General features: G+C 46.6%; 1 protein-coding gene across 1 annotated transcript; it reads left to right on the top strand.

Moving 5' to 3' along the window:
• Positions 1-10,009: 10,009 nt before the first annotated feature.
• On the top strand, positions 10,010-23,396 carry LOC144276000 (ficolin-2-like). The gene is made up of 10 exons (XM_077835798.1): positions 10,010-10,091; positions 11,666-11,779; positions 14,177-14,230; positions 14,935-14,970; positions 15,362-15,397; positions 19,323-19,358; positions 19,945-20,072; positions 21,026-21,155; positions 21,701-21,835; positions 23,143-23,396. Exons 1-10 carry the CDS (start codon positions 10,010-10,012, stop codon positions 23,394-23,396), a joined length of 1,005 nt encoding a protein of 334 aa, XP_077691924.1.
• The last annotated feature ends 907 nt before the right edge of the window (positions 23,397-24,303 follow it).

Here is a 24,303-nt window from a genome sequence, read left to right as displayed (position 1 = left end):
ATGTGGACCGTGGGGCTCAGGGCACGGCTCTTCCTCGGGTTTCCAGCAGGCCCCCAACAACAGCAGCAGCCTGCGCTGGGCAGACGTTGTACGGCCAAGAAGCCCTGAGCCTGCCCCAGCTATTCATCTGCCCCTGTCGTCTACCTTCTCCCGCTCGATTCCTGACCCCACCTTCACAAGCACCCGACGCAGTCGCCATGGCAGGGGGCCCCTTGGCTGCCTCAGGGCTCCTGCCATTGCACGGGTTGCACGTGTCTAACCCCATCCCTGGCCGTCAGCCCCAATTCTTATAGGGCTCCCAGGCACAGACGACTCCTGCTCCTCCCCCATACTGAGGGGGCACAATCTAAAGGGGAGGGCACGTGACCGCACCACGTATCTCCCAAGCCACCCCCCACTTTCCTATGCCCAGGCTTTCCCCACCCCATATTATCTCCGGGGCCTGGGGGGAGGCTCTGTCCTTCTCCCATGGTGCCTCCCCCCCCCCCAGGCATCATCAGTCGGGCCAGGTGGAGAGCGGGATGGAGCCACGTCTCACGCCGGCTGGAACCGGCCACTCCAGGTCTCTGTTCCACGCAGCACAGCGGCTGCCTGAGAGAGCTGGGCTGGGGAGCTGGCAGCAGCGGTGGGTTGCCCCCTGCCTGGGCCCTGCTGCCGGGGACAGGGGCCAAGCGTGCCCGCTGGGCAGGCGCAACAGGAGGACAGAGCCCCTCTCCCCGCCCCACAACTCAGCAGGCCAATCGGGGGAGGGGGGCACTTGGTCCCACATGAGCGCCCTACATATCACCGCTGCTCCCAGGGGACCCATGGCCCCCTGCCCTGCAATGCTTTTGAAACTCCACCGCGTTTGAGCCTGCCCAGCACTGGCTGCTGCTAGGAGACGTTTCCTTTCCCGTCCTGCAGGGGCCACAGCCTCTGGGCATGCGCCAGTGCTGACCGAAGCGCTGCTGGGATGTGTTGTGTCTGTAGCCTGCTCAAGCAGTGGGACACTGAGAGGTGTGTGTCGGCCTGCTCCAGCCTCTCCCCGGCCCCACTCTAGCTTTGCTGATCTCTGCTAGATTCTGCATGGAAAAATCCACATTTTTTTTTCAAGTATTCCCCCTAGAATGAAGGATAAATTAAGCAGCACAAAAAAAAGCACACTTCGTTTAGGCCTACACTGCCAGCTTAGTTACTCTCATACTGGGTGGTGTCTGCAAATGAACGCCATAAATAAAAATACGGGTCTGATTTTAGAGCATGAAAAGAAAAAGTGATTTCTTGTTCTTTCAAACGACCTCCAAATATTCTAAGAAGCAGAAACTATCATTTTGTAAATCCCTTGAGTCTAAAGTAGAAGTGTGTGAGCCGCATCTCAATTCAGGGCACATGAATCTGTCATTGTGGCAAGGTTTAAGTCAGGAAAACAATTTGTTCAGTACCACTCAAGTTGCAGCTGTTGTAGTAGCTGATATTTCCAGAGAAACTTCGCTTGAAACTCGCATACCTGAAGACCAGATGCGCTACAAACCAACACAGCGAAAGATTATCTTAATAACCAAATAAAACCCACAGACCCTGTAGATCAGGGTTTCTGAGGTTCCCCAACATGCTTTAAAATCTCCACGGCCCACCTGTACCACAACAATTGCTTTTCTCCATATAAAATCTATGGCTGGCATTAAGGGGCAGGAAGCAGGGCAATTGCCCGGGGACCCACACCACAAGGGGCACCGCAAAACTAAGTTGCTCAGGCTTCAGCCCCAGCTGCTGGAGCTCAGGGCCCCGGGCTGCAGTCCTCCATGGTGAGGCTTCAGTTTTCTGCCCTGGGCCCTAGCGAGTCTAACGCCAGCCATGCTTCCTCAGGAGGTCATCTAGTCCAACCCCCTGCTCAAAGCAGGATGAACACCAACTAAACCATCTTGACGGAGCCATCAGCAGTGATCAATCTTCCTAGGTACACATAAGATTCTACTTGCTCTACAACTTCAGCGCAGCAACATTTCAACACAATCCATTATCCCTTTCCAAGATGCAGACACTTTCTTCTTGGCTTCACCAATTTTCCCAGGTGCCATTAATTCAAATATGTCTACCAGTTGCACAATGTCGTCTACATAAATTAAGGAACTTAACTCTAGATCATCCAATGTTATTGCCGTCAACTCTGCTAACATTCTTAATGTCCACTTTAAGAACTGGACAAAAAGTTATGGCGATTCCATGACCTCTCAGTTTACACCAGGCTTTGGCTAGAATCATTTGCTTAATTTTCCACCAGTTCTTACTGTACAGGAGGAGTCTTCATACATAGCTGTTATCATTGCTATTATCTTATCTGGAACGTCATGATTTTGCTACTTTCCTTTATGCTTCCCTCCAAACCAAATCAAACACTTTTGTGAAGTTGATGAAAACAGCAAATATTTTTAATCCCCCATTCGCGCTGTTAATCTGATGTCTGACCGTGTTGGAAATAATCATTTAATGAGCTCTGGGCTGGGAAATTTGCAACATGAGAATCTCAGGGGGAACGGCTGGAATGCAGAGAAGAGGAGGGTGGTGCTGAGATGTCAGAGGCAGAGAATAGGCCTGTATGTTAATTGCATATGAAAGGCTTGCAGAGCGTAAATCATTGCGGTGAGACCTCGAGGTGGCACTACCATTGCAGAGACAAGCACCAGCCATGGGGAGAGCTGGGCAATCAACCCTGATTGCTTTACTCTGTCTAGCAGCAGCAGTTTGCGAGGCTGAGGACACCTGCCCAGGTGAGGGAGAGAAATCTGTTGGCAACAGCATTTCATACTTTGCAGAATTGGGAATTGATTAATTCATCTCCATTGTATTCACTATTTAGAGCAGGGACCATGTTCCCTACATTTCTGTAAAGTGCTTTGCTTACTGTTGCTATTCTATAAATAACACTAATAGCTGCTCCTTGAAATTACTTTTTAAATATATTGATAGAGCTGGAAGAGCAGTGCAGTTCAGACTAGTTTCCTAACTTCTAGCCTTGCCCCACTTCTGCTGGAATCTCTCTAACACACCCATCACCATAATACACTGGTGACAAAATATTTCACTTTGGAAAAGTAACAGACACACCGTCTGTCTAGTTCCAGTTATTAACACATTCTGGAAAATCTAATTTTACTCTTTCAAGCTCATTGATGTTTAACCAAGAATATTCTCCATCACATCCAAATAGAAAAAGCCACTTCCACTTTTAAAAAAGTTTTGTGACTGCATTTAACATTTATTTGTGCAAAAGGCTAAGAAATAACCCATGCAAATTTTATGCATCAACCATGGGACAATGTCTCTTTAATTCGTAAAACTGAAGAAACTCATAGTTGTCTTTAGACTGTAAGCTCTTTGGAGCAGGGACCATCTTTGTGTTCTATATTTGTACATAGTGTAACACAGTGGGGTCTTGGACTTTTAGATACTACCACAACACATACAACTAATAAAGCCTATTCAAATAAAGTGAAGAAAATATTGAGGTTCTTGTTTGGGGATTTCATTTCCTTCCCAGTTATTGCAGAATGTTTCAGAGCCTGGGTCCGTCACAGAGATTGTTTATTCATTCATTTCTTTCCCCAGAGGTGAGGATAGTGGGTCACCGTGGATCTGATAAACTCACTGTTCTCCAAGGATGCCCTGGGATTGCTGGAGCTGCAGGTCCCAGAGGAGAACCCAGAGCTGCAGGAATGCCACGTATTCAACAAGGGACTGAGTGGGAACTTGCCCTGGTTAGAATTGGGAATTATTTATGTAATAAGGTTTGAGATTTGGGAGCTCTCCATCAGACCCCAATATATGAAAATCCTACCTGAATGTCTGTCACTTAATGCAGCTGCTTCCGGACCCTACAGCAATACTGTTCGCACGGTGCTTTGATAAGTTCTCATTTTAGTACCCAACCTAATGCTTTTAATCAGTCCATAATTTCATCGGTTTCTGTGCAGCAAAGGCACATGCGATGATCACATGATCAGGCAGCAAAGCTCACTCAGCTGACTAGAGTTCTGAATTACTGGGTAGACATACAGACGAATATCCTCAAAGGAATTAGGCAACTAATTACCACTGAAATCCATGAGAGTTAGGTCCCGAAACATGTTTGAGGATTTGGGCCTCAGATACTATAGAGATGGATGGCAGTTTAAAATCCCAAAATAGACTGGACGGTACCTATCAGGGTTATGTCATCGTGAGTCTGGTAGAATCCCATTGACTTCAGTGGGTTCCCCTGGATTTACACCACTACAGCTGTGGTCAGAACCTGAGCAGTAGCCCCTGTTCACCTCCTTCCACTAATGAAGCCAAGCATGACCACAGTCTTCTCTGTTCCCCAAGAGGTTCCTCTTGCTTGGTGAAAGGAGAAGCTAGTGGCTCCACTACAGAACTGATCTGCCAGGTTATGGGAAGCTGAACTGCAATGACTTTTATTAAGTGAACACACTTGTTTTCCACAGGGATTCATTATCCTACCACAAGGACATACCATTTACAACCAGAGACTGTGACAACGACCAGCAGTCAAGTAACTGTGCCAAAAGTTTAAAGGAGTCTGGTGGTACAATAATTGCCAAAATACCAACCTGAATGGGATGTACTGGCTGGGAACCCACAGCAGCTAAGCAGATGGGGTGAACTGGGAGACCAACAAAGGGGACTACTATTCCTACACAGTATCAAAAATGAAATTTAGGTCTATTGAGCCCAGCACTTAGTCAACAACAGCAAACAGCTAGAGAGGTCTCTTTAGGTGAATTGGTTTCTTTTTAGATCACACTTGCTTATCCCTTTCTGTTGGCCCCATGTGACATATGCCTATGTAAGTGAGGGCATAACTGGACCATATTATCTAGAGTCTCCTGGAATCGGGATTTCTGTGCAAGTGTAAGTTTAATCAGTTGATGCTTGAATATATCTATGGACAGCATAGCGATGGTGGGGATGGAGCCCATGATCTGTTACCAAAAACACAAGCACTTCCCTTACCACCTGAAAAGAACTGGTTGGTAAACAGGGGCATGGGCTCTTATGTGGAAAGGTTTGACATTTCATTGGGGGGAGGGGAAATCAGACTTCTGGCAAAAAAAAACAAACTTAGACTCACAATTTTCCATGGCAAGCAAATGCTTGTTTAGTTGAAAAGCCAATTTTCCACTGAAAAAATAGATGGAAAATTTTCAAGCAACCCTTTTTCCTGAGCTTAAGACCTAGCTCTTGGGCCAGATCCTCTTTTACACTCAGGTCCTGCCCAGAAGCCTGCCCCTGGCCAGAACTTCTCTGTAGATATCACTGGGTGAAGACAACTACACTAGTGGATCTACCTCCTCTGCCCACGCCCCCTCCCATCACAGGGGGCAAGGAGGTGGCAGGATAGGAGCAGAGCAACGTTCTGCTAGACTAACCGGTTTTGCCAACACCGATCCTTCAACAATCACGAGTCAGCCCCAACCCGCCCCTCAACAATCATGAAAGTGGCTTTAAAAATAAAATATGTTTGGGGTTGATTTTTATTTGCCTTCCAGAACCTTTACAGTGCATTCATTTTCATGCTGTTGCCTGGCATTTCTTTACAACCACTGGTTCTTGGAATGAAAACTCAGATTCTCACATCTTCACTTGACTCCAGCAGCTGGGGCCTTAAGAAATATGACATTGTGAAAGCTGGCAAAACTGTGCTATGCGGATCCTCTACTGGCATGTGGTTCCTCAGGGACCACTGCATGCAGCACTCAAAAGTCATGCTGTATAGAACAGTGTAAATGTAGCTTACTGTTTTGCTAACACACATGCTTTTACACAAGAGTGGGTAGAATGCCAGGGTTACCTTTCCCAGCAGTCTGCTGACAGGTCAGGAAGACACTGCTCTGGTGAGCCCAGCATAGTCACAGCAGAGGGTGGAGCTCCTGGGAGATGCTCAAGCAGCAGGATTCTGGAAGCTGGTGTGTTGGTTGCTTGATTCTTGCATAACTGTCAATAAAATACTCCAGTTTGAAACAGCACCCTGCTCTGGGAGTTTAACACCTGGCTCTACCTCTGGTATAAATTAGAGCTACCCCAAGGCTGCTCTCACTCACTGCAAGGTTGGGACTGACTTAGCCCAGCCCACTTGATCAGAGCTGTAAAGGGCTCCCTGAGGAGTGTCTGTGCCCTGGGAACAGTTCATTGTTTGTAGGACTCATGTTTCAGGGGACTACTCTGCTGACTTTAGTTCTGCATGGTACTTTATAGGGCCTAGTTTGTGTAGAATCACGGTGTGCTGCTGTCCCACGGAGTGACAGCTGAGCTTTAGGGATGTTTCACTCTTGTGTTATTTCTTTATAATCACAAAATGCAACATGAACCTTCACTGCATGGTGGAAAGGGGGAAACTATGCCATGGGACACCCTCCCTCTCGATCTATTCTGCCCTGCTGATCATTTGTGTAACTGAATAAAGCACAAAAAAACAAACAGATGTTCTACTTATTGGCCTGTTTAGTTAACTGCAGGAGATGTGGCGGTAGTTTTATCAGCTGCTTTCCTCCATCTAGTTCATTTAAATCAGAGAAAAGTTCATTTTTGTGGGAGAGAGGGAAGAGTAAGAACCCTGCAGACTTTTTTTTTGTTGTTTTTTTTTTTTTTTGGCAAAGAGAAACATACCTATGAGTACAGCTGTAGCAGTTCACGGACTCACTGGTGTGGCACCTCCTGCTGGTCATCTTGGGAATTAGCTCTTCAGCCTCAGAGCACCCACCGTTGGCCTGTATCTCACCTGCCTCTGGCCCCATGTCCCTCCCGGACCCCGGTGCCCTGTACCTTGAGATGCTGCCCCACCTCAGTCCTTATGCTCTAGGTCTCCCCTCCCAGGGGAACCCCCAACCCTCTAAGCCCACCTTGCCTGTATGGCTACTGCCAGTCATCATCTCGCCCCCACCCCCTGGGGCAGACTGCCACCTGTAATGGCCAAATATCACTGGCAAGGGGGTTGGACCTGCTGCCTTTCTAGCCCCAACTGTCTCCCTGCAGCCGGAGTACCTCCTTAGGCCTTCCCGCTGGGCCTCAGCCTGGAGTTGACTGGTTGTTACCTTCTAGGCAAGGTCTGGGCCAGGAGAGCCTTGCGGCGTGGCGGGGAGCTGCCAAGCCTAATCTCCAGCAAAGCTCACTCTTGCTGAGGCAGAGGGTAACAGCAGCTCGCAGCTCGGGGTATCCCCAGCAGCAATATGCTACTTGGGTGTAGCTGAACAGGAGTTACGCACAGCTTGCTATTGTAACAGAGATTTATACTTCCAGCACTGGTAAGACAGCTGTAGGTGACTCTCAAGGGCAGAGGCTGGGGAAAGTTCCAGAAAGGTGACAGTTAGTTTCTGTTTATTTCAGGTGAGGAAACAGAACCAAGGAAGTGTAAACGTGAGTGGACATGCTGAAGGCAATGTGGACAAAGACAGAGCCCTCAGTGAGCACACAACTTGAACTAGCTGAGACAGAATTACAGACATCAGAGATGGGAGTCTGGGAGAGTGGGCCAAAAGGATGGAAATGACTAATAGAGAACAGGACTGTGACCACCAGAAGTAGGAAGGAAACCAGCAAGCCAGAGAACCGGACCTGAGCGTGAAGGAAAAGGAGGCAGAAAACCAGCAGCATGTTACCGGGCTGGTTTGTGATGTCAGCGATCACAACGGAAAGGGAAATTTAATTGTTCCATCCATTTAGCCTGAATGAAAGAGCTCTAATCAGAACTGTGTCTTTGAGTTACAGAGCAGTCATGCTTGATAGCAGCCATTAACACCTTTCAGCATGCACGTATTATAAATACGATCAAACCGGAATCTCAGAGGTAGAGGTAGTTTGTGTCTTGGGCTATACAAGGAGGAGTAAGAGCTACCACCATCACCACCACTTACACCTCTATAAGGGCAACCTGGATCTGAACACTGTCAGGATACTTCCACAGTCCTACCAGAGCAGGTGGAAAGAGTGGGTAGAGCCAGGGCCTTATGGAAGCAGCACAGCTGATCTGGTGCAAAGAGCGTTGTAATTTGCTGCCGGTACAGATGATGACAATTGGGCCAGTAAAAGCAAAGACAATGATTGGCCTGGGATATCAACCTATGTGAACCAAAAGGGAGCCCAAAGATTGGGATGACTATTTTTATTTCCAAATTGCTTAACAGGAAACTGTGAGCTACACATTGATCTTTGAGTTTTGACAACAAATTATTTGAAAAGTACAAATAATTCCGAACTTCAGGAGAGTAAGAAATACAAGCTGATTTCTGGAGATTCTGCTAAGGGTGAGTCAGGTATGTTCTGGGCACATTCCGATGCTTGCTTAAGGGAGGGAAAAGCCAACAGTGATGCAAGACATCCTGTTACAGGGGCGGGGAAAGTTCTCCCTGTTTGCAAGAACCGTGAATATCTTAGAACAAACGTGAGCAATTAAGCAACTGGATTAAGTTTCTTTCCAGTATCTGGAAACTCTGTCCCAGCCAGTGAACTGGTCAAACATCAAGAATTTTCGACAATGAGGCAAATTTTGCACCTTTACACCCAGTGCAATCCCACTGACTTCAGTGTGGGAACCTACTTCAGTGTGGGAACCCTCTGCTTTGTTGATTTCTCCCATCTCTGGTCCACCAAATGCCTGTGTCACAGATCCACGGGATCTGTGCTATGTCCCAGCTTTTGAGCAGTCCCTTAGAGGAGCCCCTTCAGTGTGCCAGAACCACAAGGAGTCCCACTCTTCTGCAAGGGTGAACTATGCAGCCTCAACTCAGAGACTGAGTCTCTGGACTGCAGAACTCCTATTTCACACCATGAGCACTGCCCGAAGAGTCCAACTGAAATAGGCTCCCGTTCAGAGACTTTTTGCCCTGCCCAGGGATCAATGAGCTTCAGCAATATTTGCAGTGACACCAGGCAGCCTTTCAAAACTGCGTAGCATGTATTAGTTACTGAACTCCAGCACAGGGAAATCCACAGAGAAACAAAGGTGAAGACGGGGTTCAGACTGGCCAGCACCAGGGCTCTCTCCAGCCAAGCTGCTGTAGAATCCATTTTGGTTCCATCACCCTCTGGGTCTGTCTCTCAGTGCCAGGTGAGAGTTCCTGTGTCTCTACAAAGGCAAACTCTTAACACAGCCCCTTGATACCTTTTGGTCCATTGTCCTTCTCCTACAGAATCTGGTGCTGAGTTTAAATGTTCCCTGTTGTTAGGTGTCATTTGTTCAGTCCTGGGGGGGGGGGGTGCGGGGGAGGGGGTGTTCCCATTGTATTTCCATAGTAATGGAGGATCTGGGTCAGTTTCCACTAGTCCTTAAGGTCCCATTCATGACCCAAGCACCTCTTGTGTCCTGCTCTGCCTTGGGAGCATGTTAACCCTTTCTGCACCCACTGGGTAGCAATCCCTAGTCAAGGGAGTCATTGTCATGCATATCATTCATATGTATGTTACAGAAAATTCCCACTTTGTCACAGCCCTCTGTTCTCAGAGATCTCCTTAGAACACACTTCTTCCAGGAACTCTTCTTGTTTAAATGAACTTCCCTCTGTCACCTTTTTCTTATCAGTTTCACAATGTAAGTGTATTGGGCTAGACAGCTTATCTTACTCTGTGTTTTGCAAAGTACTGTGTACATTTACTGCACTATAAAAATGATTCGTACTAGTGATAACACATGAAAGTGCCCCTCATGCAGTAAAACTTCAATGTGGCATGAATCTCATAGCTTGTCTCATAGCTGAAACTCTCCTATAAAGCACACCCCAAGGCAGATTACAGGAACATAAGTGGGTCTGAGTTTTAAAATTAGGTCATCATGGCTATTGAGTGACTACATCTGTGTCATTTTCCCCTGCAGCAATCTCACGGGAAAGAGAATGTGGAGAATGAAAGGTGAGGAATTGGCAGGTGGAGTTTACTATTTTATGTATTGCCTATATAAGGCTTGTGTTGCTCTGAAATGCTGAAGCAGAGAGACTTGGACAAGAACACAACTGAAGCTGCCATTGCAGGGGGAGCACCTGCCATGGGGACAGCCACACAGCAAACCCTCATCACTTTGCTCTCCATAGCAGCAGTGGTTGCCCAGGCAGAAGACACCTGCCCAGGTGAGAGAGACATAAATGCTTCTTTCAAAGATATGGTCCTTCCTACTTCTTCCTTTGCACTGTTGAGAGCAAAGTAGATTTGAATGGACTCTTTATAGACTTTATTTTATAACCTCTCTCCATTGTGGCTGGCCTCTTCGGATAGGAGCGAGACCCCAGGATATATAGAATTCATAATTATCAGATTTTCCAGGGCAAAAATAAATTCTGAAGAGAAGGTAGTTTGCAGTTGTAGTATAATTTCAGCATTTTGTTGTCTAACCCTCTCTAATCAACAACAGTGCTGTTCAAAGCATATTGCTGGCATGCTGTACTCGGTAACAAGTCTGTGGGACTCTATACACAGGCATTTTGATATCTTTCTTGAACATGCTATCCACAGAAGAGTGCTGGAATTTATAGAATACTCTCAAGAGTATTAAAAATTGCACACAGCCTTCCATTTAAATGCTATAACAATATTTGAATTGCTACAATAGAGAAATACAGAATGAAATTCCATCCTTCATGAGCTCTCTTGTGCCTCAAGATTGCAACATGTCAGCAAGTTAGGGAAGGCCCACATGGTTTTGGATAAATAAGAGCCAGCCTGAATTTACACACACACACACACACACACCCCTCTCTTGAGCCAAAACTAGCTTTTCTGAGGTTTGAGTGAATTTCCTGGTTTCATCCGAGACCAGAAGCCATGTTAATAAGACACCACAAGAAAATCTATTTCATGTGAGGTTCTGACTTGTCCCAAATCAGTGAGTGCAAGAAATCTCAGCAGCTCGTGCTTAATTTCAGGGCCTAGGAGATTGATACATTTCAGAGAACCACCCACAATCTGTAGGTCTCCCACTGCCAGCTTAGGATCAGCCTATCTTTGAAGCAGAACCAGTTTAAGAAATACATGTAGATATAGTAGTACTAGATCTGTATAGTTTTCAGAGCAGCAGCCGTGTTAGTCTGTATCCACAAAAAGAAAAGGAGGATTTGTGGCACTTAGAGACTAACCAATTTATTTGAGCATAAGCTTTCGTGAGCTCCGGCTCACTTCATCGGAAGCAACACAGCATTCGATGAAGTGAGCCGGAGCTCACAAAAGCTTATGCTCAAATAAATTTGTTCGTCTCTAAGGTGCCACAAATCCTCCTGTTCTTTTTGTAGATCTGTATAAACTTAGTTCTTTTATCATGATCTTCACAGCAGTCTATTGTGTATTTAATGTCTGAAAGTGAGATGATTATTTTTGCATTTATAGCTAGCAACGGAGATCTGTAGGTTCTGATCGGGATTTGATCAGGAGGATGGATGGTCCCATGGTTTGGTCACTAACCTAGGAGGTCGGAGACCATGGTTAAATCCCTGCCATGCCACAGACTTCCTGTGACCTTAGGCAGGACCTACTTCACAGCGGGGTCATGGGGATTAATATATTAGACTGAAGTGCTCAGATGCTAGGGCAATAGGGCCTTACAAATACCCAGAAATGGGTCTGGTGAGGTTCCCCACCACCACCCTTTGAAGACTGTTTCAGCTCCTGAGATGCTTTCAGAAGTCATGTGTTGATTTATTTGTTACTTCAGAAGTGAGAATAGTGGGACTCAGCGGTTCTGATAAACTCGCCGTTCTCCAAGGCTGCCCTGGGTTTCCTGGTGCCGCAGGACCCAAAGGTGCCCCAGGAGCTGCAGGAATGAGAGGTACGTTCCCAGGCACTGAATGAGAACCTGATTTGAGTGATGATGAGGATGGATAGAAGTGTGAATGATTTCTCTATTTTTTCTTCATTTTAATAGCCTCTTGACATGAACCAGTGGAGAAGGCTGGTATCAGAATTGTTCATGTCAGCTTAGTTTGGGATTTCTATGATTTGTTGTTTGGGTTACTTAGGGATCTATTATATGTCATGTCTTCTAATGGCCAGCATTTAGCAACACCATCTGCAACTCAGCTCTCTTTTGGACACAGTTTTGTTTCCTTTAAAGAGTAGCTACACTAGGATTAGGGTTGCCAACCCTCCAGGATTGTCCTGGCGTCTCTGGGAATTCAAGATTAATCTTTAATTAAAGATGGTCATGTGATGACACCTCCAGGAATATGTCCAACTAAAATTGGCAACCCTAACTAGGATGTTTATAACAAAAATAGCCAAGCTGTATAGAAAACAGTTAGTCACAATAAACAAGTCCCACATCTTGACCTTCCTAAAACCTCAGCTAATCCTGAACGTACGAACTACAGTCAATAACCTGGCTGGCTGAGCCCAGCAGCATAATTTGAAGCTTACCAGCCTGCATATCTAACAGCCCATTAGGAGGACTGGTTTCCAAAGGCAGGAGCCAGTTACAGAAGGTTTGTCTAGACTAGACTGTGGTCCTGTTTTAACTAGAGTTAACTGATTAATAGCAGTTAAATGGCAATTAGCACAATGTAGGCACTAGTCTAAATGCTCCACAAATGTTTGTTCTAAGAAAAGTGTTTGTGGCTCAGCCTAGGGTGAATGACAAATATTTGCGCCTAGTAAACAAAATTTGTGCCTAGTGATCATGCCCAGCTTCCTCAGTGCCTCTTCCACCCTGAAGAGTGACTTAATTGAACACCTTCCAAGATGAGCCATGCCCATGGTCATCTCCTGCTCTGACATGGACTCTGGAGCATGTGTCCAAATGCTCTTGATATGGATTTCCATAGATGGAAAAGTCTTCACCCTGGAAGAAGCCCTATTTTGTCCCAGAGAGAAAGCATTATGGAGTAGCCACCTACCTGACACTCTGAATAACCCTGCTGGCTGAGGTCTCCTGGATGCTTTAGCCGAGTGTCTCTCTTTGCTATCGCTGTGATTGAAGCTAAGAAATGCAAATACTCAGAAATGCAAATACTATATTCCAGTCCATTAGATGCAGTCTGGATCCAGCACTAAAGGCACTCTCATCACCTCCCCTTCAAGTACATCCATCACAAGCCCCATTGTGACTTGTGAAGACCTCAGGGCAACAATCTGTCAATGATTGGGCAACAGCGTGATTATCATTCCTCACTAAGCCACTGGCAGAGTTGACCCGTAGTTGAATAATACAGAGTCCAGCTTGGTCCATCAATTTTTTATATCAGGCCATGCACAGAGGTACACCACAACAAGTGGCATGGGAGTAGTCCCCTTACCCCACAACATCACACTGAAGGTGGTATTTATGACCCTCAATGGTGTCACCCTCCATTTCCAACACCATCCCAAAGACAGCATCCAGAGCATTCCTGTAAAGAGGAGTTTAGCCCCCAAACCATCTGGTGTAATAATCCATGTCATGGAAGCCTTGGGATCCTGCACCAACACACTAGAGTTAGCCTTGATCTGCACACTGAGGCCACCAAGGACAATGATAAATACCCCCATCATAGGAATAATTGCCTTGACTATCCCAATTACAGTGTAAGACACTCACTCTGCAACAGACATGAGCTTAAAATAATTCTGTTCTCATACAGTGTCCATTTCCCCAGACTGGCAGTTCACAATGGAAACACAAGGGGTGCCATGTATAGAGAAATGAGCTGTTAGTCTTCTAGGTCCCACATGGTGGTGACAATACACTATACATGAATGATGTCCCCAAGAAACAATCTAGGCAATAAATATTGGAGCCGCTAGCTGCTAAATCTTTGAGATATTCATAGGGTCAGATTTACAAAAGAGCTCAGCTATCACTAAGATATTAAACTAGGTGGCCAGGATGGGTACGTGTTTGTTCTGAAATCCCAGAAGGCTGGATGTGAGCTATTTTGAAATTTAGCCCATCAAAATTAAACTGTGTGGGAGTGTTGCTGTGAAATCAAAAATTTTGCTGCCAGAGCACTTTTCGGGCAGTCATTTGATCAAAAATAGCAAATATAGCATTTCAAATAATTTCTTTATTGCACCCATCACCATGGTATCTGGACACAGTTTACATAGCTTAACTAGGTCATTAATGTTTCCAGTAAGAGCAAATTCTCCCTACACCCTCTGGCTTTAAGGCAGAGGACAAAGAGGGAACTCCCAAATGTAACTCATCAGAATTTGTCCTGTGAGATATTTAGTCTCTTTCTGTGTTGTGTAGGTGTACAGGGAACACAGGGAATCCCTGGGAAGGCAGGACCACAGGGACTGAAAGGTAAAGTAATCCATGGAAAACCTCGTGCTCTTGGTAGGTGATAGAGATAACAGCCTCTGTTCTAAAAGCATTTGTGTCTTCTCTCCAAGGAGTATGTGCTCCTTTTGGGGCACCTGGCATTGGCCACTGTCAGAAGACAGGATACTGGACTACATGGACCTTTGGTCTGACCCAGTATGGCCATTCTTATGCTCCTTTGAATGTACAAGGTGGTTAAATCCCAGCCCCTCTTTTGTAGCCATGAAGGGCCATGCCCAAAAATGAACGGGTGCAATTTTCTGCCCAGGTAGCAGGGGCAGAATACTAAGAATCCACACAGGGCTATAAATGTCCTGTGCCTCATGGAACTCTGCTCCACTCCTGCTATGGAGGGAGAGTAGAGACAGGACAGGGAGGGTATGGGCAAGGGCAAGATTGAGGGTAGATCTGGCAGATCAATGCAGTGGCAGAACCACTGGCCATTCCCAGGCCGGGAGAAGGAGCAGCAGCTGGATTGGAGGCTGTTCCTGGTCTGAGGATGCAGTAGTGATCAGAGAGCACTCCATGGCCTGGCAAGGATGTGGTGAGCTCCTAAGCAAACCTTTGCTATAGGTCTTAGTCAGGGGAACAGTATTTGCCTTCAGGAAAACACAAGGAAATTCAGCTCTGAGCCCACAATGCTGAGATGCCTACAACTCTTCTAATCCTTTCCATTCTCTTATCAGGGGATAGAGGTGTTGCTGGTCCCCCGGGTCCAAAAGGTGAGAGTTCAAATCATTCTTCTTGCCTGATTATCGTGTTATCACCATGTTATCTAAGGTGATGGACTGTGACAGCTAGTAGAGTCCAGGATGGGCCCAATTTTCACATGTGCCAGGCCTTATCAGGACTTCCAAGTCCTGCCTTTGGAGACTGACATCAACACCTAGGCAGGCAGAAGGGGCCCACTGAAATCCTTCTTGGTGGACACATTCAGCAAGATACTTCAGCAGGATTCTGCTTCAGTAATTCCATTCATAGCACATCGTGTCCTACACTTGGGCCATGTTTCCAAGCTTGGATGCCTAAAAGTGAGGCACTGTTTAAGCCCTACACAGATCAGGGTATCATATCCAAGCGACACAAGGATTTGACCCTGTGTTCTTTCTTTAGGTGATAAAGGATCTCCTGGAGCACCTGGAACACCAGGTGAGAACCTTTGCCCTCTTTCATACCAAGAGCCCTGGGAGTTTCATCTTTAAAGTGAAGCTCTGAGCTAAAAAGGAATTCCTTTGAAGTAACACAGTGGGGTCCCATCTCTCAAGGGTTCCATTGGAAATCTGATTAGTTTACAAGTAAAAGGTTCTCCCCCCCACCACCACCACTTACCAGCCTTGCAAACTCAGCCTGAGATCTGAGAGTCATGCTGAGTTCTTCCCTTTTTGTTCATCACCACCAATAACAAGTGCCTTCATTTATACCTGGGGAACACTATAGTGTTCAAGTTGTGCCCTTAATAAATGCTATGTAGTCCTATTGATTTTGATGGGATTACACAATTCTAAGTGACCAGAGTTTAGTAAACAGTACTGTTGATGTGGCACCAGAAGAAGAGTCTAACACCCTCTACCATAGAGGTGGTAACATGAATAAAGAGTAATTTTAAGTTTATGTATTCAGAATAATATCTATTGAGTTTCAGAGTAACAGCCGTGTTAGTCTGTATTCGCAAAAAGAAAAGGAGTATTTGTGGCACCTTAGAGACTAACCAATTTATTTGAGCATGAGCTTTCGTGAGCTACAGCTCACTTCATCGGATGCATACCGTGGAAACTGCAGAAGACATTATATACACTGAGTTGTTGACAGAGTCAGAAAGGGCCATTTGTACAGAGTCACTTTTCAGAGTAGAACTATATTTAAAAGCACAGGACACAAACAACAAACAAACTGATTCCCCCTTCCCCCCACAATCTTTCTGTAACGTTTTCATAACTGAAGTGAAGCCTGCCGAGTGAAACATTTTTTAGCATAACAAACATGTCAACATGTGGCCATCCAAGTGTTGCAACAGCTCCCCCAATTACACACAGATGACTTTTTGGCCAGTGCCAGAACTCAAGTACCAGGAATATTTCTAAGGTACAAATTAATCAGATTTGAGCCAGCACCATTTTGGGTAGGGGTCTCAGTTAAGATGACCCAGTTAGCCCATAATTCCCATCCTCATGTGAATCCTGGGAGAAAGGCCAGTGTCCTGCTTAAATAAAGAAGTATCCTTCTATAAGAGATGGGACGACTAACAACAACCCTTTGGTCCCCTATAGCTCCTTACCTCCCAGGATTACAACGAGCAATTTATAGATCTAAATTCTTATAACACCCTGCCCACGTTCCCTAGTGCACAGGGGGGATGCTGCATTCTGAGGGTCCCAGGTGGAGACGGGCTGGTGCAACCTGCTTCCCCATGCATGGCTGGCCTGCTCCATGATCCAGCAAAAACAAACAAAAAGAAAAGGCTGAACTCTGTGCCTGCTTTTTACCCATCTGATTGGAAGCTATTTGCACCCTCACGGTTCTCTGGCATGTGCGGAGAATTCCCACAAGCGCACAGGCTGAAATTGACCCTGGCTGTTGCCTAGGACACCCTTCTCATCTAAGGAGGGCAGGCGTCTTGCAACTCCTCTCCCTTGGAGGGAACATGTGCCAGAGACTAAAGTGGGATACCAGGAGGAAGCACGAGCAGGAGCGTGCAAGAGGGCAGGGCTCCTGCCTCATACTGAGAAAGAGGGACGATCAGCGAGTTATCTCAAGTGCCTATACACAAATGCACGAAGCCTGGGAAACAAGCAGGGAGAACTGGAAATCCTGGTGATGTCAAGGAATTATGATGTGATTGGAATAACAGCGACTTGGTGGGATAACTCACATGACTGGAGTACTGTCATGGATGGATATAAACTGTTCAGGAAGGACAGGCAGGGCGGAAAAGGTGGGGGAGTTGCACTGTACGTAAGGGAGCAGTATGACTGCTCAGAGCTCAAGTATGAAACTGCAGAAAAACCTGAGTGTCTCTGGATTAAATTTAGAAGTGTGAACAACAATGGCGATGTCGTGGTGGGAATCTGCTATAGACCACCGGACCAGGGGGATGAGGTGGACGAGGCTTTCTTCCGGCAACTCACGGAAGTTACTAGATCGCAGGCCCTGGTTCTCATGGGAGTCATCAATCACCCTGATATCTGCTGGGAGAGCAATATAGCGGTGCACAGACAATCCAGGAAGTTTTTGGAAAGTGTAGGGGACAATTTCCTGGTGCAAGTGCTGGAGGAACCAACTAGGGGCAGAGCGCTTCTTGACCTGCTGCTCATAAACCGGGAAGAATTAGTAGGGGAAGCTAAAGTGGATGGGAACCTGGGAGGCAGTGACCATGAGATGGTCGAGTTCAGGATCCTGACACAGGGAAGAAAGGAAAGCAGCAGAATACGGACCCTGGGCTTCAGAAAAGCAGACTTTGACTCCCTCCGGGAACTGATGGGCAGGATCCCCTGGGAGAATAACATGAGGGGGAAAGGAGTCCAGGAGAGCTCGCTGTATTTTAAAGAATCCTTATTGAGGTTACAGGGACATCATCCCGATGTGTAGAAAGAATAGTAAATATTGCAGGCGACCAGCTTGGCTTAACAGTGAAATCCTTGATGATCTTGAACACAAAAAAGAAGCTTACAAGAAGTGGAAGACTGGACAAATGACCAGGGAAGAGTGTAAAAATATTGCTCGGGCATGCAGAAGTGAAATCAGGAAGGCCAAATCACACCTGGAGTTGCAGCTAGCAAGAGATGTTAAAAGTAACAAGAACGGTTTCTTCAGGTATGTTAGCAACAAGAAGAAAGTCAAGGAAAGTGTGGGCCCCTTGCTGAATGAGGGAGGCAACCTAGCGACAGAGGATGTGGAAAAAGCTAATGTACTCAATGCTTTTTTTGCCTCTATCTTCACGAACAAGGTCAGCTCCCAGACTGCTGCATTGAGCAGCACAGCATGGGGAGGAGGAGACCAGCCCTCTATGGAGAAAGAAGTGGTTCGGGACTATTTAGAAAAGCTGGACGAGCACAAGTCCATGGGGCCGGATGCGCTGCATCCGGGAGTGCTAAAGGAGTTGGCGGATGTGATTGCAGAGCCATTGGCCATTATCTTTGAAAACTCATGGCGATCCGGGGACGTCCCGGACGACTGGAAAAAGGCTAATGTCGTGCCCATCTTTAAAAAAGGGAAGAAGGAGGATCCTGCGAACTACAGGCCAGACAGCCTCACCTCAGTCCCTGGAAAAATCAGGGAGCAGGTCCTCAAGGAATCAATTCTGAAGCACTTAGAGGAGAGGAAAGTGATCAGGAACAGTCAGCATGGATTCACCTAGGGCAAGTCATGCCTGACTAATCTAATTGCCTAATTGGATCTGATGACAGAACAAGGAGTAATGGTCTCAAGTTGCAGTGGGGGAGGTTTAGGTTGGATATTAGGAAAAACTTTTTCACTAGGAGGGTGGTGAAACACTGGAATGCATTACCTAGGGAGATGGTGGAATCTCCTTCCTTAGATATTTTTAAGGTCAGGCTTGACAAAGCCCTGGCTGGGATGATTTAGTTGGGGATTGGTCCTGCTTTGAGCAGGGGGTTGGACTAGATGACCTCCTGAGGTCCCTTCCAACCCTGATATTCTATGATTCTATGAAATATCTTACAGGGAATGCATCATCCAGTTGACAATGAAAGAAACACCAAGGAATAATGGCTCATGAAAATACAAACCCAGCAAAATGAAGCAACTGAACTTATGGCACTGTTAGAATCATAGAATATCAGGGTTGGAAGGGACCTCAGGATGTCATCTAGTCCAACCCCTTGCTCAAAGCAGGACCAATCCCCAATTTTTGCCCCGATCCCTAAATGGCCCCCTCAAGGATTGAACTCACAACCCTGGGTTTAGCAGGCCAATGCTCAAACCACTGAGCTATCCGTCCCCCCTGTTGTGCCTCTTAAACCCAGAGGCATGTAGTCATAATGGATAAGCATTTTTATTATAGACACTATCAGCAGTTTACAAAGTCACTCCTTTCTGATTTCATTTTCCTGCACAGGAGAGAGCGAGCTGGACAGTGTACAGTGTAAGAAAGGTGAGTGCTTCCTGGAATTTCTGGTCAATCCGCTCATTCTGCTCCAAGGATAATGGAACCTTGCTTCAGAATGCAGAGTCACATTTGATTCTTCCCCAGCTGTTGTAGGGATCGTGGTGTCTGTCACACTATCCTTGGCCATGACAAATACACATACCCACTGGCAAAGCTCATTTTAAATGGATATTCTCTTTAAAGAGCCTGCCTCAATTTCAGAGCTAAAACCACTGAGTGGAGTTTTCAGTTATTGCACTCACCCAAGGTATGAGAAGACTAATAAACCCGGTACCATTGTGAGGGCCACAATACACAGACATCATGCTGATCAATGGGGCGGTTGCATAGATTGATGCACAGGCCCCCAGACAAGTTAAGAATTGAGGATTTTTCGGCTCTTCATCAGCTGGTTTTGTTCTTAAGACACTAGACTGGCTCTTAGACGATCCAAGTTCAATACCTGGCTCTGTCACAGAGGTTTAGTTCCAGTAAAGTGGGCTTGTGATGTCTCGTTAGCCGTGTTTTGGTTCTAGACAGCTTGCAATAATGTTGAATTTTAATAAGTATTTTAAATTCTGGTTCTGCCCAGGAGCAAAAAACTGCAAGGAGCTGTTAGCTAGAGGGAATACCCTGAGCGGCTGGTACACCATCTACCCCCGTGACTGTAACGCCATGACCGTGCTGTGCGACATGGACACAGATGGTGGGGGATGGCTTGTAAGTGAGAATAAAGTGTACACAAATATCAGAGACAGAAGCTTGTTCTGCATGAGGGTCCCAGGATGTGAGAAAGTGGATTCTTTGCAAGCTAATCAATAGTCCATGACACTGACTTACATTCCTACAGATTTCACTGATGTTCGGTCTAAATTCTTTTGAAGAGACTAGTTTAATTCACCCTTTTTGTAAGAGCTGATGCAAAGGACTTTAACGTTATTGAATACTGCCACTAAGCTGTTTCCTGGGTGGGCCACAGTGGCCTGACCACTAGAGGGGGTGGAAGCCAGAGAAAACACAGTAGCTGTTCTTGGAAGTAGTTGTATCGATATTTAGTTTATCATCATCTACACCAAAAGTCCTTCGTCCCATTTCCCCATAAGTTCTCCTGTCTCTCAGGCAAGTCCAAAGTTTCCTAGGGAAGCAGTCCTCCAGCCTGTACCCTGCTTTCCCCTGCCTTAGTACCTTTCCCCCAAAGGCGATCGCCTCTCCTGCTGCTCCTTGCTGAGGTTGTTTTCCCTGTAGCACTCCTTCAGCATCCCATTCCCCCTGCACATTCTCACTCCTCCTCTGAGATTAGCTGGGTCTGGGTTATATAGGCTCAGATCCCTCCTACTCCCAGCAGCCTCTAAGGGGATTGGTTAATTGGAACCAGCTGCTTGGGGTCCCCCCACCCCCATCACCATGTGACAGTTCACTCTATCACAGATATATTTTCAATGCTGTGGACAGGGGATTTAGCTGCACCATTCTCCACAGTGAACATTTACCCCAGACGGGCTGAGCTGTTACTCACCTGAGACTGAAATGGATTGAAGCCATTTACACATGAGTAATTGATGTACATTTGGAGACTGGGGGAGGGGTCTTTTCCCCCCTCCTTTGCCCAGCTTTTATTAAAGGCAGACACCACTCTTCAGTTTCCTACATGAGCCCCTCTCCTTTCCCTATAGGTTTTCCAGAAAAGGGCAGATGGATCCGAGAACTTTTTCCGTGACTGGGGTTCATACAAAAGAGGTTTCGGCAGCCGGCTGTCAGAATTCTGGCTGGGGAACGACAATATCCACCTGTTAACATCTCTAGGTAAGAAATCACTGATGCCATTTTTCAGTCTAATCCTGCCTCATTACAGGGAACAGTGGGACACACTAATAATGGTGAAAATAGTGATAAGGGACTGAGCCTCTTTTCGACGACCCTTCTGGGGAAAGCTGCTGGAGCAGAGAACTCTGTAGCTCTAATGGAGGGGGTGGATCATTTAAACAGGCTCTGTCAGCTGAACCATGCAGTGGCACTAGTGAACTTCAGGGAAGGAGATGGCTCTGGATGCACCAGGCCAGATTCTTCTTTGCTCTGCAATTCAAAAATGCGTGTAAAATGCTCTTGTTCTGACTTGGACCGGTGTAAACGGTTACAGGAGGGGCAAAGCGATGGAAAATCAGGCTGTCTTCTCAGCAAGGGGTTGGATGCTGTGGCACTGTTTGCTAATAGACCAGTGACATTGTAGGGTAGAAATCAGATGGGTAATGCCAGCCCTACTGCAAATATCGGGCTGATTCCGGTGCAAAAAGGACCCCACAGATAGTGCAAAAGCAGAATATGCTCAGTGGTCACCTTGTTTTTAACAGGAAACCATGAACTCCGCATTGACCTCAAAGACTTTGAAAACAACATGCAGTTTGCCAAGTACAAGTCATTCAAGATTGCAGGAGAGACGGAGAAATACAAACTGGTTCTTGGAGATTTTCTTGGAGGCACTGCAGGTAGGTTCTGGGCATGTCTTATACCTTTGATAGCACAAGGGAAACAGGCCCAACCAGCAGAGAGAGAGGACACCTTGTGGAGAAAGCAAAATAAATTCCTCCCTGGTTGTCATAACTGGAGAGATAAATGTGCATCTAAGACACAGGATCAAATTTATTTACAGCATCTGGAAACTCAGTTACAGGAAGGAAAAACTGACAGGGGGAATGGAGAACAGGAATCTTCCCTATACGCATTGGAATAAATGCTGTATTGATCAACTCTGTGCAATCAGTGGGGTCGCAGCAGTTGTAAACCAAATGCGGCCCATTGTTTCTGTATTTAGCCTCCAAATCTCTAAGTTGATTTCACGAGCGACAATTGAAATTTTAGGAATTCTGAACCCGCTTGCACATCATTGATTTGAAATTCCACCCGGGCTCTATTAACCACTTGTCTGGTTTGAGACGTCTGTCCTTAACAGAGCACCAGAAAAGAAACCCCAAGGTGGGGAGGTGTGAGGCCAGTGAGGTCTCTGCTCTAAGCTATAGTGTTCATGTACTCCCACTATCACCACAGACACGCTGAAGAGGTGCAATGCAATAGCATTCCCAAAGCACTGCGTTCTTCTAGGGACTTAGTAACCTCGTTCCCAAAGCACTTCTTGTAATGGTGTGAAATCACGGGGCACTGTGGTCATGCTGCTGAGCGAGAAGACCCAGCTTTCACCCCATTGAGATGAGTATAATTTTTTTTAGAGTTGTTGAGTTACCAGCACAGCCCCCACTAAAAGTATGTGTAACCCACACACCTCCTTGGGTGTGACGTTCTGTCCTATCTAGTGGCACTGAGACCACTTAGAGAGAGAGTTCAATGAGTCTGCTCTACAGCCTTAGCTAACAGCCAGTTGGCTTTTAGCTCATGCAATAGAGGCTCATGCACTAAGCTCCAGAGGTCCCCGGTTCAATCCTGCCCGCCGGCGACAGGGGTCTGTTGGCGGTACATATGTTTGTATGTGTAATTTCCTATGTGCTGCCCTCTCCTCCTTCCTCCACTAAGCATTAGAGCCTTTCTCCCGCACTGCAAGGGTTTCCTGGTGCCTGGTAGCGAAATAAGCCATCCTGTAGCAGAACTCACTGGCTGGGATTTGGGGAACTAAGCCGGTGATCACATGAGACAGCGCAGCATATGATACCATAATGCTGAGTGCCCTGGCCTGAAATCCCTGGCAAGACCCCCGTCCATTTCAATGGCCTTGAGATCAGGCCCTGGCAAGACAAGAAACTGTAACATCTTTGTGACAAAGTAACACAATTATTTTCCACAGGTGATTCACTAACCTGGCACAAGGACATGCAGTTTTCAACCAGAGACCGTGACAATGACCTGGGTTCAAATGCTCAAAACTGTGCTGCAATCTACAAGGGGGCCTGGTGGTACAAGGACTGTCACTGGTCCAACCTGAATGGGATGTACTTGGCTGGTGCCCACTCCAGCTTTGCGGATGGGGTGAACTGGAGGACGGGCAAAGGATATAACTATTCCTACAAACAGTCAGAAATGAAATGTAGGCCTGTCTAGCTCAGCCAGCAGGCACACGATGAAGGAGAACTGCTCTCTGTTTCTTGCCTGTAACATATTTCTGCCATCCGTATTTTCCTGGCAATGCCTTCTCCTTTCTTCCCCCAGTGCCTGGGTTCTAAGTGTGGACAATGCCCTGATCTTCATTTTGGTACCACTGATTTCATTCGTTTCCTTTGGCTTCCACCAGTGACTGTGCCTTGGCTGCCCAACTAACAGAGCTGCTTCACATGCTACAGGGTTCATGGCCGGGGGTATGAGAGCAAGTGGCACCCTCTTTCTAGACACTAAGTAACCATAAGATTAATCTCCACTGAGTCGGACTTAGAAGCCTGCTCATGTCATTAAGGTAGTGGGTTGGGACTCTAGAGACTGGGGTTCAGGTATTGCTTCTGCAATCCATTTCCTGTGTCATCTTTGGCAAGTAAAGTAGGAGACGACTACACCGCAGCTGGGAGGTGTAATTCCCAGTGTGGGTAGACATGCATGCACTAGCTCTGATCAGCAGCAGTTGGGCCACGACACCTTGGGCTAGCCACCTGAGGGCATGCCTAAGACGTTGGACTGGCTTGGGTCCGCTCAAAAGCATGTCTCTCACACCCCACAAGTTGGTCCACTAAAAGTTATTCCCTCACCCACCTTGTCTCTCTCGGACTGAACTCAGGCATCTTGCCTGAACCTCTGCTTACCTCACTGCAGCCACACGGCTACTTCTAGTGCACTAGCTCAATCAGAACGCCAGCCCGGACATCTCCTGGAGCTGGAAAGTGCATCTCCAGCTCCAGGAAAGACCTACCTTTAATCTCACTGTAACATGGTGTGATAAATGAAGCTGGGGGATAGCTCCCTTTTATGGACACCCCGCCAGCCAGCTAGCTATAAAATTCCTGTTAGTAGATGTTCTCTA

This window comes from Eretmochelys imbricata, chromosome 16 (assembly GCF_965152235.1).
Source record: "Eretmochelys imbricata isolate rEreImb1 chromosome 16, rEreImb1.hap1, whole genome shotgun sequence".
NCBI lineage: Eukaryota > Metazoa > Chordata > Testudines > Cheloniidae > Eretmochelys > Eretmochelys imbricata.
Note: the sequence above shows the minus strand (reverse complement) of the source record. Positions and strands in the feature narration are given on the sequence as shown.